This window comes from Hoplias malabaricus, chromosome 7 (assembly GCF_029633855.1).
Source record: "Hoplias malabaricus isolate fHopMal1 chromosome 7, fHopMal1.hap1, whole genome shotgun sequence".
In the NCBI taxonomy this organism is placed as follows: Eukaryota; Metazoa; Chordata; class Actinopteri; order Characiformes; family Erythrinidae; genus Hoplias; species Hoplias malabaricus.
Genome location: NC_089806.1, coordinates 25,727,413 through 25,747,099, shown reverse-complemented (window position 1 = coordinate 25,747,099; position 19,687 = coordinate 25,727,413). Strand labels below are relative to the sequence as shown.

General features: G+C 37.8%; 1 protein-coding gene across 1 annotated transcript; it reads left to right on the top strand.

Annotated features, from left to right (window-relative positions):
* Positions 1–4,111: 4,111 nt before the first annotated feature.
* Positions 4,112–19,641, top strand: slc25a24 (solute carrier family 25 member 24). Its single transcript, XM_066677400.1, has 10 exons — positions 4,112–4,525; positions 7,525–7,651; positions 8,109–8,196; positions 10,769–10,880; positions 14,397–14,555; positions 14,716–14,868; positions 15,690–15,797; positions 16,299–16,466; positions 17,065–17,215; positions 17,575–19,641. Exons 1-10 carry the CDS (start codon positions 4,343–4,345, stop codon positions 17,754–17,756), a joined length of 1,431 nt encoding a protein of 476 aa, XP_066533497.1. The 5' UTR covers positions 4,112–4,342; the 3' UTR covers positions 17,757–19,641.
* Positions 19,642–19,687: the final 46 nt, after the last annotated feature.

Genomic DNA, 19,687 nt, shown 5'->3' with positions numbered 1-19,687 from the left:
CGGCTGCATATCTGGACTCGAGAGCCCCCAAATCTAAAGAACTGGCTCGCAACATTGGTGTATTAATGGACTCATATCTCAGTTTTAGTAGTCATATTAAAGAGGTTACTAGATCAGCATTTTTCCATTTTAAGAACATCAGTAAGATTAGAGATTTTCTCACTAAACCAGACCTGGGGAAACTTATCCATGCTTTTATTTCTAGCAGGATTGATGACTGTGATAGTCTCTTAACAGGACTTCCAAAAAAGACCATTAAACAGCTTCAGCTGATTCAAAATGCAGCTGACAGAATTCTCACTAGGAGCAAAAGAAGAGATCACATCACCCTCATCCTCATATCCTTACACTGGATACCACCAGTCTGTTACAGAATAGACTTTAAGGTGTTATTACTGGTCTATAAATGTCTTAATGGTGTAGGACCATTGTCCAGTGTATTTATCAGATCTGCTACAAAGATATGAGCCGAGCAGAGCTCTCAGATCTTTAGGAACTAGTCAGTTAGTCCTGCCTCAGGTGAGAACTAAACATGGAGAAGCAGCATTTAGCTACTATGCTGCTCATAAATAGAACCAGCTGCCTGAGAATATTAGAAGAGCCCCAACTTTAAACACTTTTAAATCAAGACTTAAAACATTCCTGTTTGAGCAGCTTACAGCTCAGTTTAAAATACTCTGCACTTTTAATCAGTAACTGCACTTGAGTTTTTTTTTTAGCATGTTCTCTTTTACTCTTTTTATGTATTTCATTTAATTGCAATATTTTAATTGTTTTATTGGACTTTTATGGTTTTTATGCTTGCTTTTAATTATTATTATTATTATTTTTTTTTTTTTTGTAAAGCACTTTGAATTGCCTTTGTAGGAAAGGTGCTCTATAAACGTCCCTTGTCTTGCCAATACTTTGTATGTAGTCTGACCAGAGGAGGAGGTCCCCACCTCGTGAGCTTTGGTTCTTCCCAAATTTTTTTTCTTGCCACAGTTTCCCCTGGTTTACTCACCTGGTGTTTTATGTTTAATTTTAAAACTTTTGTCTTTACTGGATTTCTGTGAAGCTGCTTTGTGGCAAAATCAGTTGTAAAAAAATGCTATACAAAAACATTTGTTTTGATAATGTAACAGTTCACATTTTTTCCACTTACAGATATTGACGATTTTCCTCAATAAACTCCCATTTTATGTGATTTTAAGAAATTCGCCCAGAATGCTGGTTCTTTACCTGTGTAAAGCAATAAGCTCTTGAATATGGCAATAAAAATATAACGCATTATTATTAATCCTATTATTATTATTATTATTATTAATATATTATTATTTTCTTTCTGACATTTCTAAAGTCTCAATATTTGCAAGGCACAGACAGTTTGCTGGTAGGTACAAAGATGTGATGACAGGTTTACACTGTAAAGCAGTTAAAAAAATCTTCACAGTTTGTCAGTATACATAACTATCGTTTGAAGCAGTGCGACGGTTCACTGGAAAGAACCAAGGTTCCAAGACTCAGGACTTCTTGTACCTGGGACGGGTACAAGAACCAGAGTTCTTTTGGTGGAAAAGTGCTATGAACAAATCAGTGTTCTGATTGGTTAAACAAACCTTGCGATCTGATTTTTCCAGCTAAAGCTTTCCTGTTGGTCCATAAATTTGCTTTCAAAACAGGGTCATAAATCCGCAACTGCAAAAAGAGATTCATACAGAGCACAGAGAAGAGGATTTTTTTTCCTTCTCATTTACATTGCGAACCTCAAAAAAGGTTTGCTCTTGTATATTTTAAGCCATTTGAGTGGTACTGATTCACACATTCACGACATTCATTCATTGTCTGTAACCCTTATCCAGTTCAGGGTCGCGGTGTGTCCGAAGCCTACCTGGAATCATTGGGCACAAGGTGGGATCACACCCTGGAGGGGGAGCCAATCCTTCACAGGGGCGACACATACACTCATACCTATGGAAGTCGTCAATCCACCTACGGACCATTTTTGGACCGTGGGGGAAACCTGAGCACCCGGAGGAAACCCAGGCACACACAGGGAGAACACGCAGAACTCCTCACAGACAGTCACCCCGAGCGGGACTTGAACCCACAACCTCCAGGTCCCTGGAGCTGTGTGTCTGCGACAGTACCTGCTGCACCTGCTGCATTTGTAATGTAATTCTATACATTACAAATGTTTTTTTCCCATATTTGTGAATTTAAATTATTGTTATTGTTGTTGTGTTAAATTTGTGCATTCCGATACATTTGTGGATTTTTACGTGTATGTAGTTGCTCAAATGTTGTTACAAATTCCGTTTTACAAGCTCAATCTTTTTGACCCTTTTTTGACTCCATAAAGGAGTTGGAGAAAGTTTACATGAAACTTAGTACATAATTCTGATGATACTAAAGAGATAGAGAAGAGAGAGAATAAATAAAGAGAGAGAACCCAATTTCAATATCAATGGTGTAAACTGTATATAAAAATGAAATGAGGTGCAAAAAATGTAAACCAATAATTTCAGAATTTCATAATCCTCAATCATATAAGACATTACAGTTAACTATAAAGGCTGCTTATTAAAATCTTTACTAATTTTGTTGCATTCATTTACAAATATATTAATAGGTGTAAAAACTCAGGCATGAATAACCATCTAATTGTTTTGAGGATCCTTGCCGATTCAACGGAGTCCTTGTTGATTGACAGCTGCAATACATACCTTTCATCCAATCACATGATGACATCAACCACAGTAAACCAGGGGAAGGGTGATTAGGACAGGGATGTCAGATCCGCACTTGGTACACCGTCCAGGGAGCATTTTTATCCCTGGATTAACTGGAACAGTGTGGCATTCATGGGTGTGAGTGTGGCTAAGATTGTTCTCCAAACTGGACGTGTTGCAAATTCCCTCTGAAAATTGTGTAGGGCACAGTGCTGAATCACAAATCGCTCTCTGTAACCTACATAGTGCCCTAGGTTATTCTGAAGCAAACGCTGCATATTATTCTGCATCAATGTTTAGCCATAAACTGTAGGATTTTATATATAATATTGTCCATGCTTTTTCTAACTGAAACCAAAATTGTTTTTGATTATATGTAGTGATGTATGCCTTATTAAGGGATTAGGGAAATATCTGAGACCCAGCCAGCAGCGCCCAGGTGTATAGACTGACTACAGGAACTTTCAGATTACAGATTGATTGTTGTGATGTATCTTCAAGGTGGGAAAGACCAATGGGAGCAGTGCTGTGCAACACATTACACAGTCCTAAAACACATGTTGGTAAGTGGATTGGCAGCTCAGGTGTCCATAGGTGTGAGTGAGTGTGTGTCGCCCCGTGGAGGACTGGTGAACATCCAGGGTGTGTTGCCACCTTGTGCCCAGTGATTCCGGGTAGGCTCCGGACCCACTGTGACCTTGAACTGGATAAGTGGTTACAGACAATGAATGAATGAATAAATGTGTCTCTATATCTCTCTTTGCCTGCCTGTATGGCTCACTGTTTCTTTCACTATCTCTCATTTCCCCTCTGCCATATTTATATCTTCATATCAATTATTCTCTCTCTCTCTCTCTCTCTCTCTCAAACAAAAATATGCTGCAGCTGCTGTGCAGAGAGGTCTCCTGGGGACTGTATTCCTGTATGTGACTGGCACAGACTTCATCAGAGTTCAGTGCCACAGTCTGAACTTATGCCCCACCACATGAAGGAGGGGCGATTGTGCTCATATGACTCAGAGCACAGCTATTTTAGCCCAGAGAAAAGAAGTCTTTGCCAAAGCTTCTGTACTTATACGATTACACTTTGCCATTCCCTACCATCAACATCTAAAGAAAAACTTCTAATCAGCAGTATATTTTAAGGCAGCATAGGGTCCAGATATGTTCTGGGCGACGTTGTGGTTTTGGGGCTCAGTTCTTAGAGCATTTGTAAACTGAGTATAAACATAAACGAGGATACCCCTGTTTACGCCCAGAGGATCGAGTAAATGCAGTACAGGAACTCGGTCAGTGTACCAGCCAGAAAAGAACATGAATTTTGGCATAAGTGACTCTTATCCGGTAGGGTGTGTCCTGTGAGAGGAGGAGGCACCTAAAGGGAAGGGAAAAAAAACACCCTGCTCAGCGCAGGGTAGTCCCTCCCTCTTACTACAGTCACATCTACTGCTCGATTTTATCTGCAGTAGTGAGATAAATTTGAGTTCACCTAGATTATTACACTACATTCAGGATAATGGTGTTGCTGAAGAAGTAGCTGCAGCAGTAAAGTAAGTTATTTAGTTAGATGTGATTTGCTTTATCTTCCTCTTCGTATTCTCTCAGTTTTCGCTCATAAAAAACGTAAGAACCATGTATCAAACGCTGAGGAAGCTCTTCTTCTCTGAGGCTCGGTGTGTCAGTGACGATGCCACGAAGAGCTTCGAGAGTCTGTTCGAGAAATTGGATGTGAACCGTGACGGGAAAGTGGATGTGGCCGAGCTGAAAGAGGGCCTCGCCGCACTCGGCTTCAACGTCGGCACGGAGGCGGCGAAGGTAAACAAAACCGACAAACTCTAACTAAACTCCGCAAGCTTTACCCTGACACTCACTCCTTTCACACATTTCTCTGTCATTCCTCACAGACCTTTACCACAGCATTCGCTTCACCACATCAACCGCACCCAACATTTACACCGTCCTTACCTAACTGTTAAAGGGGGACTCCAACAAATTTTCAAACTTTGTAAATATTCTGTCGTTAAGATTGTCCTAAGAGTGGGTCAACATTAGCTGTCTTATTGCAGAGATATTTAAGTAATTATTTTTTTGTTACAATGGTGGTAATGGGAACCAAAAGGCGTGATGTGTCTAAGGCTAAAATATTCTTGTAATTTAATTTGTTATGCAGTATAATCCTATACATGGTCAGCTGTAAAATTAAAATGATCTGCTTGTTTCTCCATCCATTTCCATTTTATCAGTGCCGCTTACAATAAAGGTACTGACTGCAGACCTTTTGCTGCTTTGCATAGCAAAGTATTGCATAACCATTTGCTAATTTGTCAGTCACATTCTTTAGTGAGTGGCAAATGTCTTCACATTCTCAGTTCTCTTGTGATTAGGACCTCACAGAGAGAGTTTTTGAGTGGCGGATTCATTTCAATGCTGTAGTGACACTGACGTGGCGGTGATGTATTAGTGTATGTTGAGCTGGTATGAGTGGAGCAGACACAGCAGTGCTGCTGGATTTTTAAACACCTTAGTAACACTACTGGATTGAAAGTAGTTCACAAACCTAAAATACATAGCCACAGTGTTCAGTGATGAAGAACAGCAAACGAGCTGCTTTCTTTGAATTTGCAGCTTAAAAGGTGGACATACAAGGGAGGTGTTCCCAAAAATATGGCTAATGAATGGGCACAGTTTTTAAAAACTAAAGCAGCATTGCTGTGTCTGATCCACACATATAAGCACAACACATACCAACACGCCACGACCATGCCTGTATCACTACAGCACTGAGAATGATCCACCATACAAATGATACATGCTCTATGGTGGTCATAAGGGTTCTCTTGATTTTTGAAATGCAGGGTGAAATGGAGTTAACAAATTATGCAAAAAAAAAAAAAGGACTACAATATGTATTTGTGGAACTAGTAGCATTATGATGATCAGTGTATGCATTCTTGAGATTTATATTTAATATTGGTTACGGTAACGTAGTTGGTGCCAGATAAAGAGCTTACACCTAAAAGATAATAATAATAATAATAATAAGAAAAAGAAGAATATAAAGATCCTTTTAAATCTGTGTAATACCTCCTTAAGCAGTTTCACCACAAATGGACACACGCCTGATAATTTCTTGGTGAAGTTTCTTTATTGTACCCACTTATCTACTTAAACTAAACTACAATCAATATCTCTTAGGAAGTGACTTAGAACATAGTGTCTTGCTATCAGGAATGTAACCTGCATGCTTCAGCTCTAGCCACTGTTCTCTCTATACCTAAAACAATGTGAAAAACTTGTTTGTCATGAAGCTGGTGTAGTTTAGATAGACCTGTGAGTACATATCTGGTCTGAGCTGCTGGGTATGTACACCTTATGTAAGGTAAATCCAGAAGGGAGAGATTGTAATGTCAGGTGTTGTCTCAGGAATGAAAGCCACTCTCATGGTTTTCAAACAAATACCTCCTACCTGTACACACCCAAACTGGTCTCTGACCCGAAGACACTCCTCATTTTATTCTATTTAATCAACGGCACAGAAAACTGCAAAGTAAATTCATACATATAGGCCATAAAAGATTCCTTAATTAATGCAGTATGAAGAATAGGTTTTGGTTAAAAAGTTTTATTTCCTATATTTTCTTAACTACAGGGATTACCACATTTTTCATATTTTTACATTTTATGATGGGGTTTCTATGAATTTGAGTTTATAAGATAACCATTTTATTTACCATGCAGAACAACACATGGAGCTACAATATACACTTAGCACAAAAAGTAAGGAAATTTGTTTGGTAGATTATTTCTTTGTTGTAACAATGCGTCTTTGCAATAAATCTGTTGGAAAGCCTGTTAATTTCCCTTTTATGGTGCCACATGTAAGGAACATGCATTTGTGCGGTGAGCAGTAGAGCTGAGTATGTGGGTTGTGCCCATGAAAAATTTGCCAAAAACGGAAATTAACAGGCTTTCCAGAGGTAAGATTTATTGTCAAGAAGCATTGTTACAAGAAAGAAATAATTTATGAAACACAAATTTACATATTTTTTGTGCTAAGTTTAGATAATAAAAATAAATATATATATATAAAAAAAGAAGTTGTTAACCTGATAAAGTCCTATGATTTTGCTATACAATGCCCTGGAAAAATAAGTCCCCTATGACCCTAATCAGGATGAAGTGTTTTCAGAAAATGACTGAATGAATGAAATATTAAAGATAAATTACATTTTTCTCCTAATACCACTGTGAAATTGTTAGGCACAAGATAACACTTTGTTACTGTCTAGGGCTAGGTTTCCCCAGAATGTAACATCATACCATCTTTTAAAAATGTAATTTTTTTACAATACATACTTTTAATACCTTTAATAGAATTTGAAAAACTGGTGGCATTCCCCTTTTAAGAAACAATGTAAATAGTTTATAACAGTTTGTATGTATTACTTTTTAAAATTAATCAGTGATTTTTGAAAATAGAAATGCACTTGCTGAATGAGGTGAAAGTGAGCCTGAAAATGTTTTGTATTTTAGAGTTATTGATAGTTTTTGAAAAAGTGAATAAACTGATGCGGATTTCTGTGTGCACATACAATTATGTTCACTTTAACATCTGAGATGAGATTCTGTCTCTGACCTGTCTCTTATCACTGAATGGTTTTGAAAAGCTGGTGGCCTAAAAGTCCGAAGGTTTCAAAGTAAATACACACAATTTGAAATCTGGATCTAATTAACTTATCATGCACATTGTTTTTTCCCATTGGGAAGTTAGAATGAGCTGCTAAACACACACTTTACTTTCTATCTTTCACCAGAAAATAGTTTCCTCTGGGGACTCTGATAAGGATGAGCAGCTGGACTTTGGGGAATTTTGCAACTACCTGAAGGAACATGAAAAAAAACTCAACTTGACTTTCAAGAGTCTGGACAAGAACAATGATGGTAAGGTTTTGTTTATTGACATACCAAAAATGACTATAGAAAAATTACAGATTAGAAAGAATGCAGCAACAAGGATTACATATTACCCGTGTGCTGGCAGCACGTGATTGGCTTCCTGTACAGTATAGAATGTTGTTATATTTTAAAGTTATTTTACTTCGTTTCACAGCCACGAAGGGGCAAGCACCTACCTACCTACCTACATACATACATACATATATAATGTAATATAATATAATATAATATTTTTATATCATTTTTGTTATTTATATAATTTTTACCATAAAAAAAATCCAGTATGTTTTTTGTACCTTTTTACACCATTGAGAAATCTCAGTTTTCCTTCTGTAATTTGTGTGAAGAACTTTGAGCTGCACTTTTTGAGTTTTTTATAATCATAATTTAGTCTTGTTTTAGGCCATACTTCCCAAATAAATTTTGTTTATTTTCTCCATAGGAAACATTGATTACACAGAGATTCAACAAGCACTCCAAGAACTGGGCATGAACATTTCAAAGGAAAATGCAGAAAAGATTCTCAAAAGGTAGGCACAAAGAATGCCCATAAACATTTTCAGAGGGTTTCTAGCACTGTTGTAGTGCTGCTCCTTCATGCTTAAAGCTTTTTTAGAAATATCTATCTAGCTAGCTATTTTGTGTACTTTAAATATGTACTCATTTTGCAATCAAAAAGTCTTGATGCTGTGCAAGATGTAAATAAAAACCCAATGCAACAATGTGTCCAAAACTTAATAGCATCTCAGTTGTTGAAACAGGGAAATGTAACTGTTTTTGTGAAAACTATATGCTCATTTTGATTTTGATGCTAGCAACACTTTTGAGAAATGTTTGGACATGGACAAAACAAATGACTTATCATGCTGCGTAAACTAAAATAGCAAAGAATTATATATAGAGCTTTTGGGGAAAGGTATACTGCCATCCAGGACTTTTTAAGCAGGAACAATGCCAAAACACATTCTCATGTTTTCCAAAAGTTAATGAGCACTTGTAATAAACTATTCCAGTCCGGTCACTCATTGAAAAATGTGGTGCATTATGAAACAAATATTACAACAGAAACCCTGAACTACAGAGCACCTTAAATTCTATATCAATCATAAGGGGGAAAACATTTCACTTTCAAAGCTACAGCAGTTGGTTTCCTCAGTTCCCAAACATTTACAGAGTGCGGTTAAAAGCTGAAATGCTGCAGCAAATCAGTAAACATGTCTGTCCCAGCTTTTTTGAAACATGTCTCTGGCATTAATAGAATTGTACAAATATTTGAAAATATATATACCATTTCTGAGTTTCATATATCTTTGCATTATTTAATAACATATAGTGAATTCATAAACAAGATGAGATGAATATTTATTGACATTTTGCAGTGTGCCTGTGTTTTTGGAATTATGTATTTAATATATGACAGGTTAATGTAGTAATTGTATACTTTATTATTATAATATATAGAACCTAAAATAGTCCCTTATCTGAGTTGTTAGTAATTAATCTATGTAAATATGTAATTGAGTATTTTTGTTCTGTGGGTTTTTCGCTGACACTCTAGTAAGACTCTCATGGGTGGGGTGGACTTTTGGGTCATAATCGGCAATAACTGTTTCTACACTGATAAAGCAGGCTTCTGATGATAAGCTATATGCTAAAATACAGAACGGCTTAAAGCCTCTACTAATGTGTAAACATATCGTATAAAGACAAGCAAAAAGTAATAGAATGAAGGAAACGGAGGTAAAATATGTGTGTGAAGTACACATCTTTGTTTCTGAGTGTAATCCAGTGTACCCTTGCTGTCATTGCCCGGACAGGAACTACTGTCATTGAGAAAGACCAGGAATGATCTGAGATTGGGCTGTGTACTGGGAAGAGGTTTAAATCAGAGATTTAAGTGCAAGTAAGGCACTGTTTTAACCTGTGTTGGGTCAGTTTAGAATGTGTATACAGAGATAATATAGTATAGCCTAAGTCAAGTGACATTAGAGATTACCCTTAATTTGTTTAATATTATTCAGACAAAGTTGCCATTTGATCCAATTACATCATTTTAATGCACAAGGAACAGACAAGTCAAAGGATAATGAACAGATATTATGAGATTTAGACTCGTGTATAAATGTCACTGAGAGAAAACCGTATTTAAAGCTTTACATTTTGAGAGCTAGGACAATACCAAGCTCCATCAGATGTAAAAAAGAGACATTTCTGTCCACCCTTTCACTGTTGTAGAGAATAATTAATAGACTGAAAGGAGGAACATCAAATTTAACAGCACTAAATTACTTTGGGATTACGTGGACAGTGAGAAACAGATAACATGAGCTAGGAGTTTGGGGAAATATCACTTTAGATCACTCAATTTGCACAATTCTTGAATATAATGGAAGATGTATTCAAACTAAGGATGGACACATTCAGTACTGAAAATACTGATATTAGATTGTGGAATTATTTTCTTACATTTCATGTCTTTACTGGAATTCTGTGACGCTGCTTTATGACAACAACAGGTGTGAAAAGCGCTATACACTTTTTTTGAGTTGCCAATCCACCTACCAACGTGTATTTTTTTTTGGACTGTGGGATGAAACTGGAGCACCCGGAGGAAACCCACGCGGACACAGGGAGAACACACCAACTCCTCACAGACAGTCACCCGGAGCGGGAATCAAATGAGAATGTTTCTGGGTAATTGCCAGAACATATGCTAAAAATGTTTATTGGAGCACTTCATTAATAAATTTAAACTTTAAAAAGTGCATACTCAGAATTGACAAAAATTGGAATAACAAGGTTATAATTTTGTTTTATAAATATATAAGGTAAATTGAGCTGGATACATGCTGTTTCTACACCAATGCTGTTTCTCTGTTATGCTTAAATATGGCAAACAATTCAAGATTTGCAAATGTTCAAATAATTCAGTTATGCAAATGACATCATTCTAACAGGTCCCTGCCAGTTTTCAAGAATAATATAATTGTAAAAAAAAAATAGATGTGTTATCAACAGCTGAATAAAGCCTTTTGAATTATTCAGTTGAATGCTCAGTTGAAGCCCCTCTTTATCTCTGGTCTGTTTTTATTTTTTTTTAAGCATTGATGTGGATGGGACTATGACAGTGGATTGGAATGAATGGAGGGAGCACTTTCTTTTCAACCCAGCCACTGACCTGGAGGAGATCATACGCTACTGGAAGCACTCCACTGTAAGCTTCTGCTCACACACTTTTCAAAAATGGAAGCCTGCTGATATGACTAACATCAGATGATAATAAACCTGTGACACCTGTGCTCCTAGTGGGCTGTGGGTGTTTGTTTAGTTATTGACCATGCCTTGTGGACTGTGTTTAATGAAAGGGGACGTTATGAATGAAGGACACACCGTAATCTCAGAGACACACACACTTCTGTCAGTCACATGGGCAGGTGGCCTCCTAAGCCGCTTGGCTTGCCATTAATATCCCTCCCTGTTTGAAAATACTGGGAGAGGGAGTCAGAGAGCGTGGCAGAGATGACGCATTCTTTTAATGAAGGATTTCTTCCAATGAACCCAACTGACATCAGAAAGTCTTTTTTTTTTCCTTTTCTTTTTGGAAATCCGATATTATACATAAAGTTAGAACACCACCTGACTTTTTAGATCATGCAGGTTCAGTTATGATTAGTCCAATAGAAAATTTGAAATGTGCCCCTTTCAAAAATGTTACAATGCTTTTACATTATAACACCAAATACTTAATTGATAATTTCAGAAATTTCTCACAGAATCAGAAGCTGATTATTTGGCTCTCAACGTGAAAAGCTGAAATCAGATTTCGAAAGTGGTTCATCTCATTAGTGAAAACATACCTTTACATAAGAGAGTCCATTGGTGTGAGTGAGTGTCAATTTCTGATTGTAAATGGACGCTTGGATCCATTAATTACACACAGATGAGAGGCAGATGACATGTAGGTTGTGTAGCTCAGCTTCCTCATTGTCTTATAACGTGAATTGAAAGGGCAGATTGTATAGATTTAGAAGACATTTGGACCTTTTTCAGTGGTGTATTATCAGAAAATATTTATAAAAGTAGTTAAAATTTGAATTTGACACTCTGCATTTGTAGATGCATTTGCACTTATGTGGCTTCAGGCTTTTCACATTAAAGGAAATGCAGTGAACTGCCCATTATTTGTTGATGTTTCTGCATGAGTGTTCAGTTGGTCCTGAGTGGTCTAAATTCCCCGAAGGCAGTTTGTGTTAAGTTATATCTTCCCACTTAAGATAACTTTTAGGACAAAATTGGTGAATATATAAGCTATTTTTAAAACTACAGCTGTTGTGACTGGACAATTCCTTCAATTAGTTATGAAAATAATTAATATTTTAGCCAGACAGACAGTTATCTAAGTCCATGATTATCCAAAGTTCTACTAAAGATATTTCTCTTAATGTAATTCTCCATCATTTCCAGTCTACCTTAAAAATCACTGGGTGATCTTTTGATCTCTGAAGGCTTACTCAGCATGAGGTTAACAGGACCTGTCTGACTAAGCACATATAAGCTAATTTAAGTCTGTCCTGTTCTAGGGATTAGTTGGGGAAGTGCTAATTACCATGGAGGGAAAGGACAGGATAGAGAAGGGTTTTGGTCAGTCACTCTTGAGGAAGAGTACTACACTAGGACTTCACCACAGCTGTCAAATGTAACCAGTACCACACAAGCTGGCAGCACTGGGTTAGAATGGCTCTGCTGCAGCAGCAGCATCCTAAAGGGGATTGGTTTCTTATCGACTTTGAAGATGATGGAGCTGTATATGAGGTGGAGATGGATGTGGTAAGTTCTGTGAATGTTCTGTTCATTCTCAGAGTTAGAATCCTTCCGTGAACATGGCAGTAACTGCTGTCTGTGTTAATCTCCTTACTCATTATTTTAGTGTTATTAAATAGTTCCACTGCTTTTGTAAAGTTCTGCGAAGTTCATTTGTAGAGATGAAAACTGAATTGAGTGTGGTCTGATGGGAAATTTAAGTAATTCTTAGGTTTTGTTCCTATCATTACCATTTTAAAGAAGTGTGTTTGATATGTTTTCTCTAGAATGGCAATGAGATTATTCCCAATATCATGTTATGTATCATGTTACTTTTCTTTTTTCTTTTGGGCAATCACTATGGTCGGTGTTGTCTAATTATATATTACAAACAAATCTCTTTATTTATTTATTTATTTATTTATTTATGAGTGCTAACAGGACAAAATTAATATTTAGTCATTTGTTAGAGTCATTTACATATTGCAGAATTTTTTGCAGTTCTAACTGTTAGGGAAAACTAAAGTGCAGTAATGACAACCAGCAGCAAAGAACTTGTTTGGTGACGTTAGTCTTCATTGATGGTGTATGTATTCTGCTAAGCTCAGAAGTGTTACATAAGACCACTGATTACATAAAAGCTCAGGGATTAGAATCAAGGTTGCAGTGAAGTAAAACTTCAAGAATGGTGAGGTGTACTGTGGGTATTGTAGTCATTACTACCATAAACTGGGGCTGTAGAACGTTAATTATATGATCATTATTATTATTTTTTTTAAATGACCAGTTATTTGCGCTCACTGATAAAGCTGCACAATTTGGAGAAATATATTTAATCGCAACTTTTCTGTGCAATATTGCACGCTCCAGTTCTTTTTTTTTTTCTTTTTCGATAACCATTATGAATTATATTTTGAATGCCTTGTATAGACTGTCATTCAGTCACAGCAGTGTTTTCTCTGAATGGTCTACCTCTGTTATATATAGAGGTGTAAAGATTGTTCTTGATAATATAGGCTAGAATTAAAATTGCAGCACATGCAATTTGAAAACTACACTGTTGAGTTTAAGTTTCAATATTAAAAGGTTAACTTTTAGTCCTTTGGAATTAAGTGCACTTTCATCACAACAGCAAAGTTAGACAAAAAGCAAACTGATTCCAAATTTGTTTGCCTTTAAATTATTTTGCAGTCATGGCCCCTGGGTGGTTCTGGTTATTTTGATTCCATAACAAGTCCAGTTAGTTAATCATCAGATTACATTTCATGATTGTGACAGCACTACTTGGGTTTCATATGTCATATTAGACCATGGGCTATTTGTGACCCATGAGTTGATCTGATGCACTATATTGTTAAAAATATTCGGTCATCTGCTTGTGTACGCATATGAACTTGATTGACATCCTATTCTTAATCATCCTAAACTCTTCCCAAAACGTTGTGAGCATGAAATTGTCCAAAATCACACAGTCTGCTGAAGCATTAATTGTTCCTTCCACTGGAACTAAGGGGCGAGCCCAGTTCTAAAAAGACAACCCCACACCTTAATTACCCTCCACCAAACTTTGCACTTGGCATATTGCAGTCAAACAAGGACCGTTTCCCTGGCAACTGCCAAACCCAGATTCGTCCATCAGATTGCCAGATGGAGAAGCGTGATTCGGTGTGAAATTCTCCACAGCTGTGAGTGTGACTGGGTGAGTGTGTGATGCCCAGTGATGCAGGGTGTGTTTTAGCCTTAGTGCCAATGATTCTGGACAGGCTCCTGTTCCCTGTTCTGTGACCCTGCTCTGGATGAATGAGATAAATATTTAAATCAGTTATCAACATGAGACTTTCCAGAAAATCATATTTTACTTTCCAGCAAGAGCTGTTACATTTGTATTAGAGGAGGCAGGTGTTCATGTGTTTATGTTGTTGTTGTGTAGGTGTTGGATATTGGTGACAGTCTCACAATCCCGGATGAATTCACTGAAGAGGAGAAGACCAGTGGGCTATGGTGGAAGCAGCTGGCTGCAGGGGCAATGGCAGGGGCTGTCTCTCGGACAGGCACGGCCCCACTGGACAGAATGAAAGTCTTCATGCAGGTGTATATATCTGGGTACCATACAGCTCACCTCTGCTTTGTATTAAAGTGGCACAAATCTACAAGTTTGACTAGTGAACAGTATTGCATTAATAATACAAATGTTATAGATGGAATTGTTATAGATGGAATTGTTAATGATTGCGGTTTCTGGATTTCAGGTTCATTCCTCAAAGACCAACAAAATCAGTCTGGTCAGTGGGTTCAAGCAGATGATCAAAGAGGGAGGAGTCACATCTTTGTGGAGAGGAAATGGTGTGAACGTCCTGAAAATTGCTCCTGAAACAGCCATTAAATTCATGGCCTATGAGCAGGTAAGACAGAATAGTGCTTAATATATTAATAGTTCTTTAAATGCACTTCAACCAGATACTACAGCCTGTCTGACTGGAAAAAGTATACATTATCTAAACACACCCATCCAGTGGCTGCTCTTCTCAGTGTTTTGGCTCTGCACTCTTTCACTGGTAGTGCTCTGCCAGATCTGTAATTCAGCCATTTTCAGTAGTGGCTAATTTTGTGTTCGTTTGCCAGGTTAGTAGTATGATTAGTAGTGGTGGGCGATTGTCCTGTTGAATTGAAGGTAACGTTTGTGCTAGTTTGACCTCTTTTGTTGTTGGAGTGCAGTTGTTTTGCCCTTTTGGTTTACCATAGTCAGTGGTTTTAGCTTTCTGCTTTTTCTTGCCTTTTTTTTTTTTTGCCTGAAATGTTTGCTAAGTTTACTAGTGTGATTATATATATCACAGCCTAGTGTTCACATGAATAAAGTGTTATGTCTAAATGGCTTTGTGGAAAAGTCAGGAAAAGGTGTTTTTAGCCTGGTTTTGGCTGACTTCAACAAGTTGGTTTTATAATCTTTAGTACGGTTAACTTTATTATTATTTTTTTTGCATCTAAACACTAATAAAATTACTGCTTGATGTGGAATTTACCTTGAAGCGCTGAGTTTCCATACCTTACTCTCTACCGTATACCCATTCACATTGACCAATATTTTCTGAAAGTGATCTGTTTTCTCACAGAAGCACGAGACACCTCATCGTCACGCCTGAGCTGAACAATTCTTTGAGATCTATAATGGAAACATTTCTGCGGTAGCCTTAATATATTTTAATGCTCTGCTCTGTTCTGCCAGTATAAGAAGCTGCTGTCCACAGAGGGAGGGAAGGTTAAAACACATGAGAGGTTTATAGCAGGTTCTCTGGCTGGAGCAACAGCTCAGACTGCTATCTACCCCATGGAGGTAAGTAGTTAACTCTCTACACTTGACCTCTGATTGAGGCTCAGCAATTTCACATCTTGTAGTAAACCCTCTAAGGTCACACTGGTGTAATCCCTTCGCTAAGAAAAGGAAGTGGTGTACACTTTCTGTTGGGCGCATTGCTCACAAACACTTCAGCTGTGAATGTTAAAGGAGTTGCTTCAAATTTGACAGGAAATCTTCAGGAAAAGATTTAGAGGTGTGTCATAAATGCCACTTCAGCTCATCCCAAAATCATTGCTTACATCACTCCTGAGAACATTTTCAGGGTAAAAGTTATAAAGATCCTTCCCAGAATTTTATAGTTATCTGCCTTGACAATGTTCCACAGCCCATAGCTGGGAGATATACACCTCTGGCTTACATTTTGCATTGGGCATGTTGACTTTAGGCTTATAAACATAGACTGTTAAGATGCAGTACAGCAGAAATGTGTCTGTGTTGTAAACATTGTGTGTGTGATTGTACTTTCTTTACTCTCAGGTGATGAAGACCAGGCTTACACTGAGGAAGACCGGCCAGTATTCAGGAATGTTCGACTGTGCCAAGAAAATTCTGAAGAAGGAAGGAGTGAAGGCCTTTTATAAAGGCTACGTCCCCAATATCCTGGGCATCATTCCATATGCAGGAATCGACCTGGCCATCTATGAAGTGAGACAAAGTTTTGAAATATAAATAGCGAGTGTCTATTCTTGTCTTGGGCTATTACTTTGATATTACTAGGGCTGTGAATGAAATGGCTCCCTAATCAGGTGGCTCCTGAGTTGCTCTATCATCAGGAAATCATGATTTCAATCCTTGGTTAGGCTGCAGCTTGTGAGCCTGCTAGCTAACATGAAAGAACTATTCCAGGCATGTTGAAGTGATGATTCTATGTTTGTAGCAGTTCACAAAGATACAGTAGATGTTCTATGTATCATGTGGTGATGGCCTTCATTCTCCAGCTTGGCCTGTCTGGTGTTAAATATATATAATTAGTTCTGAGCAAATCATGTGATTGGAAGAGACACTGCCTGAGTGCTGAAATTGAGAATAACAGCGCTGGGACTTTTAACTACTTTAGACTTTGGGCGAGTTTATATTGTTCACAACTCACAACTGACTCGCAGCCGTGTTGTTATTCAGTACCACTCACTCTCGTGGTTTTGCTTAAATATCACATATAAATATTGTATTTGTGTTGCTGTTCAGTAAACAACAATCTCGCTCTCTCACTCTTTCTCCTTCTTTCCCTCTGCCCACACACAAGACCTTGAAGAACACTTGGTTGTCCTACTATGCCAAAGACACAGCTAACCCCGGGATATTGGTTCTCCTGGGCTGCGGAACCATCTCCAGTACGTGTGGTCAGCTGGCCAGTTATCCCCTCGCTCTGATCCGCACTCGCATGCAGGCCCAAGGTAAACATTGATCTCATGATATTTACCTAATTTTCATGCTTTATATTGTCCACTCTTTACACTGAAAAGTAACATAAAATAGGTTTTCTCGTAATAATGCTCAGACATATACAGGACTCCATATAATAATTACAGCTACAATACATTTCTAAATCAAGTATACCAGCATTAATATCTGGGGAATCACCTGCAAGTAAATATTTCAAATTGTGTAATGTTCTTTTCTACAGTGTTCATGTAGCTCTTCGTGAACAGTGCCTCAGTGTTTCAGAGCGTGATTAAATGATTGCACTACTTACAGAATAAAAATACTTAAATGTATTGAGTGCAGGAGTAATTGAGATGCTTGTGTTTTCCAGCATCTTTGGAGGGCTCTGAGCAGGTGTCCATGACGAAGCTGGTGAAGAAGATCATGGAGAAAGACGGCTTCTTCGGCCTTTACCGCGGCATCTTGCCCAACTTCATGAAAGTGATCCCTGCTGTCAGCATCAGCTATGTGGTGTATGAGTACATGAAATCTGGCTTAGGCATTTCTAAGTAAGGTGTGTGTGTGTTGTGTGAGTGAGAAAGAGAGAGAGAGAGAGAGAGAGAGAGAGAGAGAGAGAGAGAGAGAGAGAGACACGTTTGTGTGAGTTGACTGTAAAAGTGTATGAGGGTGGTTTTCTATTATGAGCCAAAGTTTATTTCATCAAAAAGGTGTAGGTGTACATCTTTAGTCATCCATTACTGTTTATACGTGTTCTGGGAATGTACAATGAGAATTCCTGAAACGTCTTCCAGAGCCAGGATTCCAGAAGATACCAGAGGTTGGTGTCCTGACCTGTTTCTAGCTGCAGTAGGACCGGGCAATGTGTTCATACATTATCTTTTGAAGCTTTGTAGAAGCCGAATTGATGGACTGAGATTCCTGTGACCCCAAGCCTAATCTTAACCTCATCTCTAAATCTATCCCTAAACCTGGCCCTGGTCTTAAGTCCAGCATTAACCCTAAGATATTTGAGAATCATCAGACTTTAAATAATTTGAAAACCTACAGATAATCTATAGCCCTCTGAACCAAAGAATCCTGGCCTTTAAAGGAATACACTGCTGTTTTTCAGCTTCAACTCCATGTGCTGCATTTAAATCTTTTCATCAGTCACCACACACATAATTTCATTCGGCTTTCCTGTATCTAGCAAAGACCAGAAAAGACAAAGTCTGTGTATGAATCACAAAGCAGTAAATGTGATGCTTTGCTGCTCATGCTGTCATGTGAGTCAGTACTAAAGGCAGTGGCTGTACCTCTAAACAACACACTACATCAGGACACTGCCAAGATATTCATACGCTAAAATTTGATAATAAGAATATCTGAGCGACCAAATATCAGCCATTCCAGTTGTCAAGTCTCCAACAGTGGAGAATCATCCGGGAGCATGCTCTTAAATAAAATAAATAAATAAATAAAGCCTAATAAACAGATGAAATATGAATGATTTACTTTAAACCGAGTCCATCAAACAGTGTCGTTTCAGGCTTATGAGGTGTTTACAAAAAAAAAAAGGCGAATATTCAAGGGAAATACAGCTTTGAAGATTTTGAAACAAAAAAACCTAACATTTGATTCAGTCAGGACTCTGCACCTTCCTTTTTCAGACAGCGCTTAGAATGTTTCAGTCACAACTGCAGACTCTGACCCTACGAATGGGCAGTTGTCTCTGCTGGTTTACTGCTGGGATTCCAAAACTCTCCAGTGATTTCTAACATTTGTTCTCAAGCCAAAGGACTTTCTTTTTTTCTTTCTAGAGGGGAAAACCATGGGTAGAAATGTCTGAACTCATAAACTGTGTTCTAAAGTTGTGACAGAGAGGAGGCTGAAAAATGCTGGAGTATTCCTTTAATGCAGAACTACATTAAATCTATGCAGGTTGTTCTAGTTTTGTCAAAAAGTCCGGGAACTCTCTTTTATTACGTTCTGCATGTTAAGCCATACTTGTCCATTTTTATGATATAATTTTGTCATATTGCCCAGCCCTTCTGTCCACACCACTGCTCTGTTCAGCGTAATACAATTCATCCTCATGCAGTGCTCTACTAGAGCACAGTGAAACGGCTCCTTTTCCTCAGACATCATTTAGTCCAAGCTTCCTCAGGTTTATCGATATTGATTTAAACGTCATGCATTGATCCGCACAAAGACAACCGTCCATCAAGTCTGTAAACGCAAAACTATCTATGTCTGAAATGTTGATTTATGGTATGTTTTATAGCTTTTTGCACACTATGGCAGAGCAAAGGGTATTGTGCCTTACTCAACTGAATTTTCCGATTGTGTGTGGATTGTCAAAACATTGTCCATACGTTTACGTTGCCTTTTTTCCCCCAAAAAGTTTTGTTATATTAGAAACTCTACTGTTTACATTAAAGTGAGTATTTTACATATTTCAATAAACTTGGTGCTTTTCATCCTTTTTTCATTCGTGTTGGACA

Coding starts and splice junctions, on each gene's coding strand:
- slc25a24 (XM_066677400.1), top strand. CDS start 4,343: ATGTATCAAACGCTGAGGAAGCTCTTCTTCTCTGAGGCTCGGTGTGTC. Junction 4,526..7,524: donor TCGGCACGGAGGCGGCGAAG/GTAAACAAAACC, acceptor ATCTTTCACCAG/AAAATAGTTTCCTCTGGGGA. Junction 14,556..14,715: donor GAATGAAAGTCTTCATGCAG/GTGTATATATCT, acceptor TCTGGATTTCAG/GTTCATTCCTCAAAGACCAA.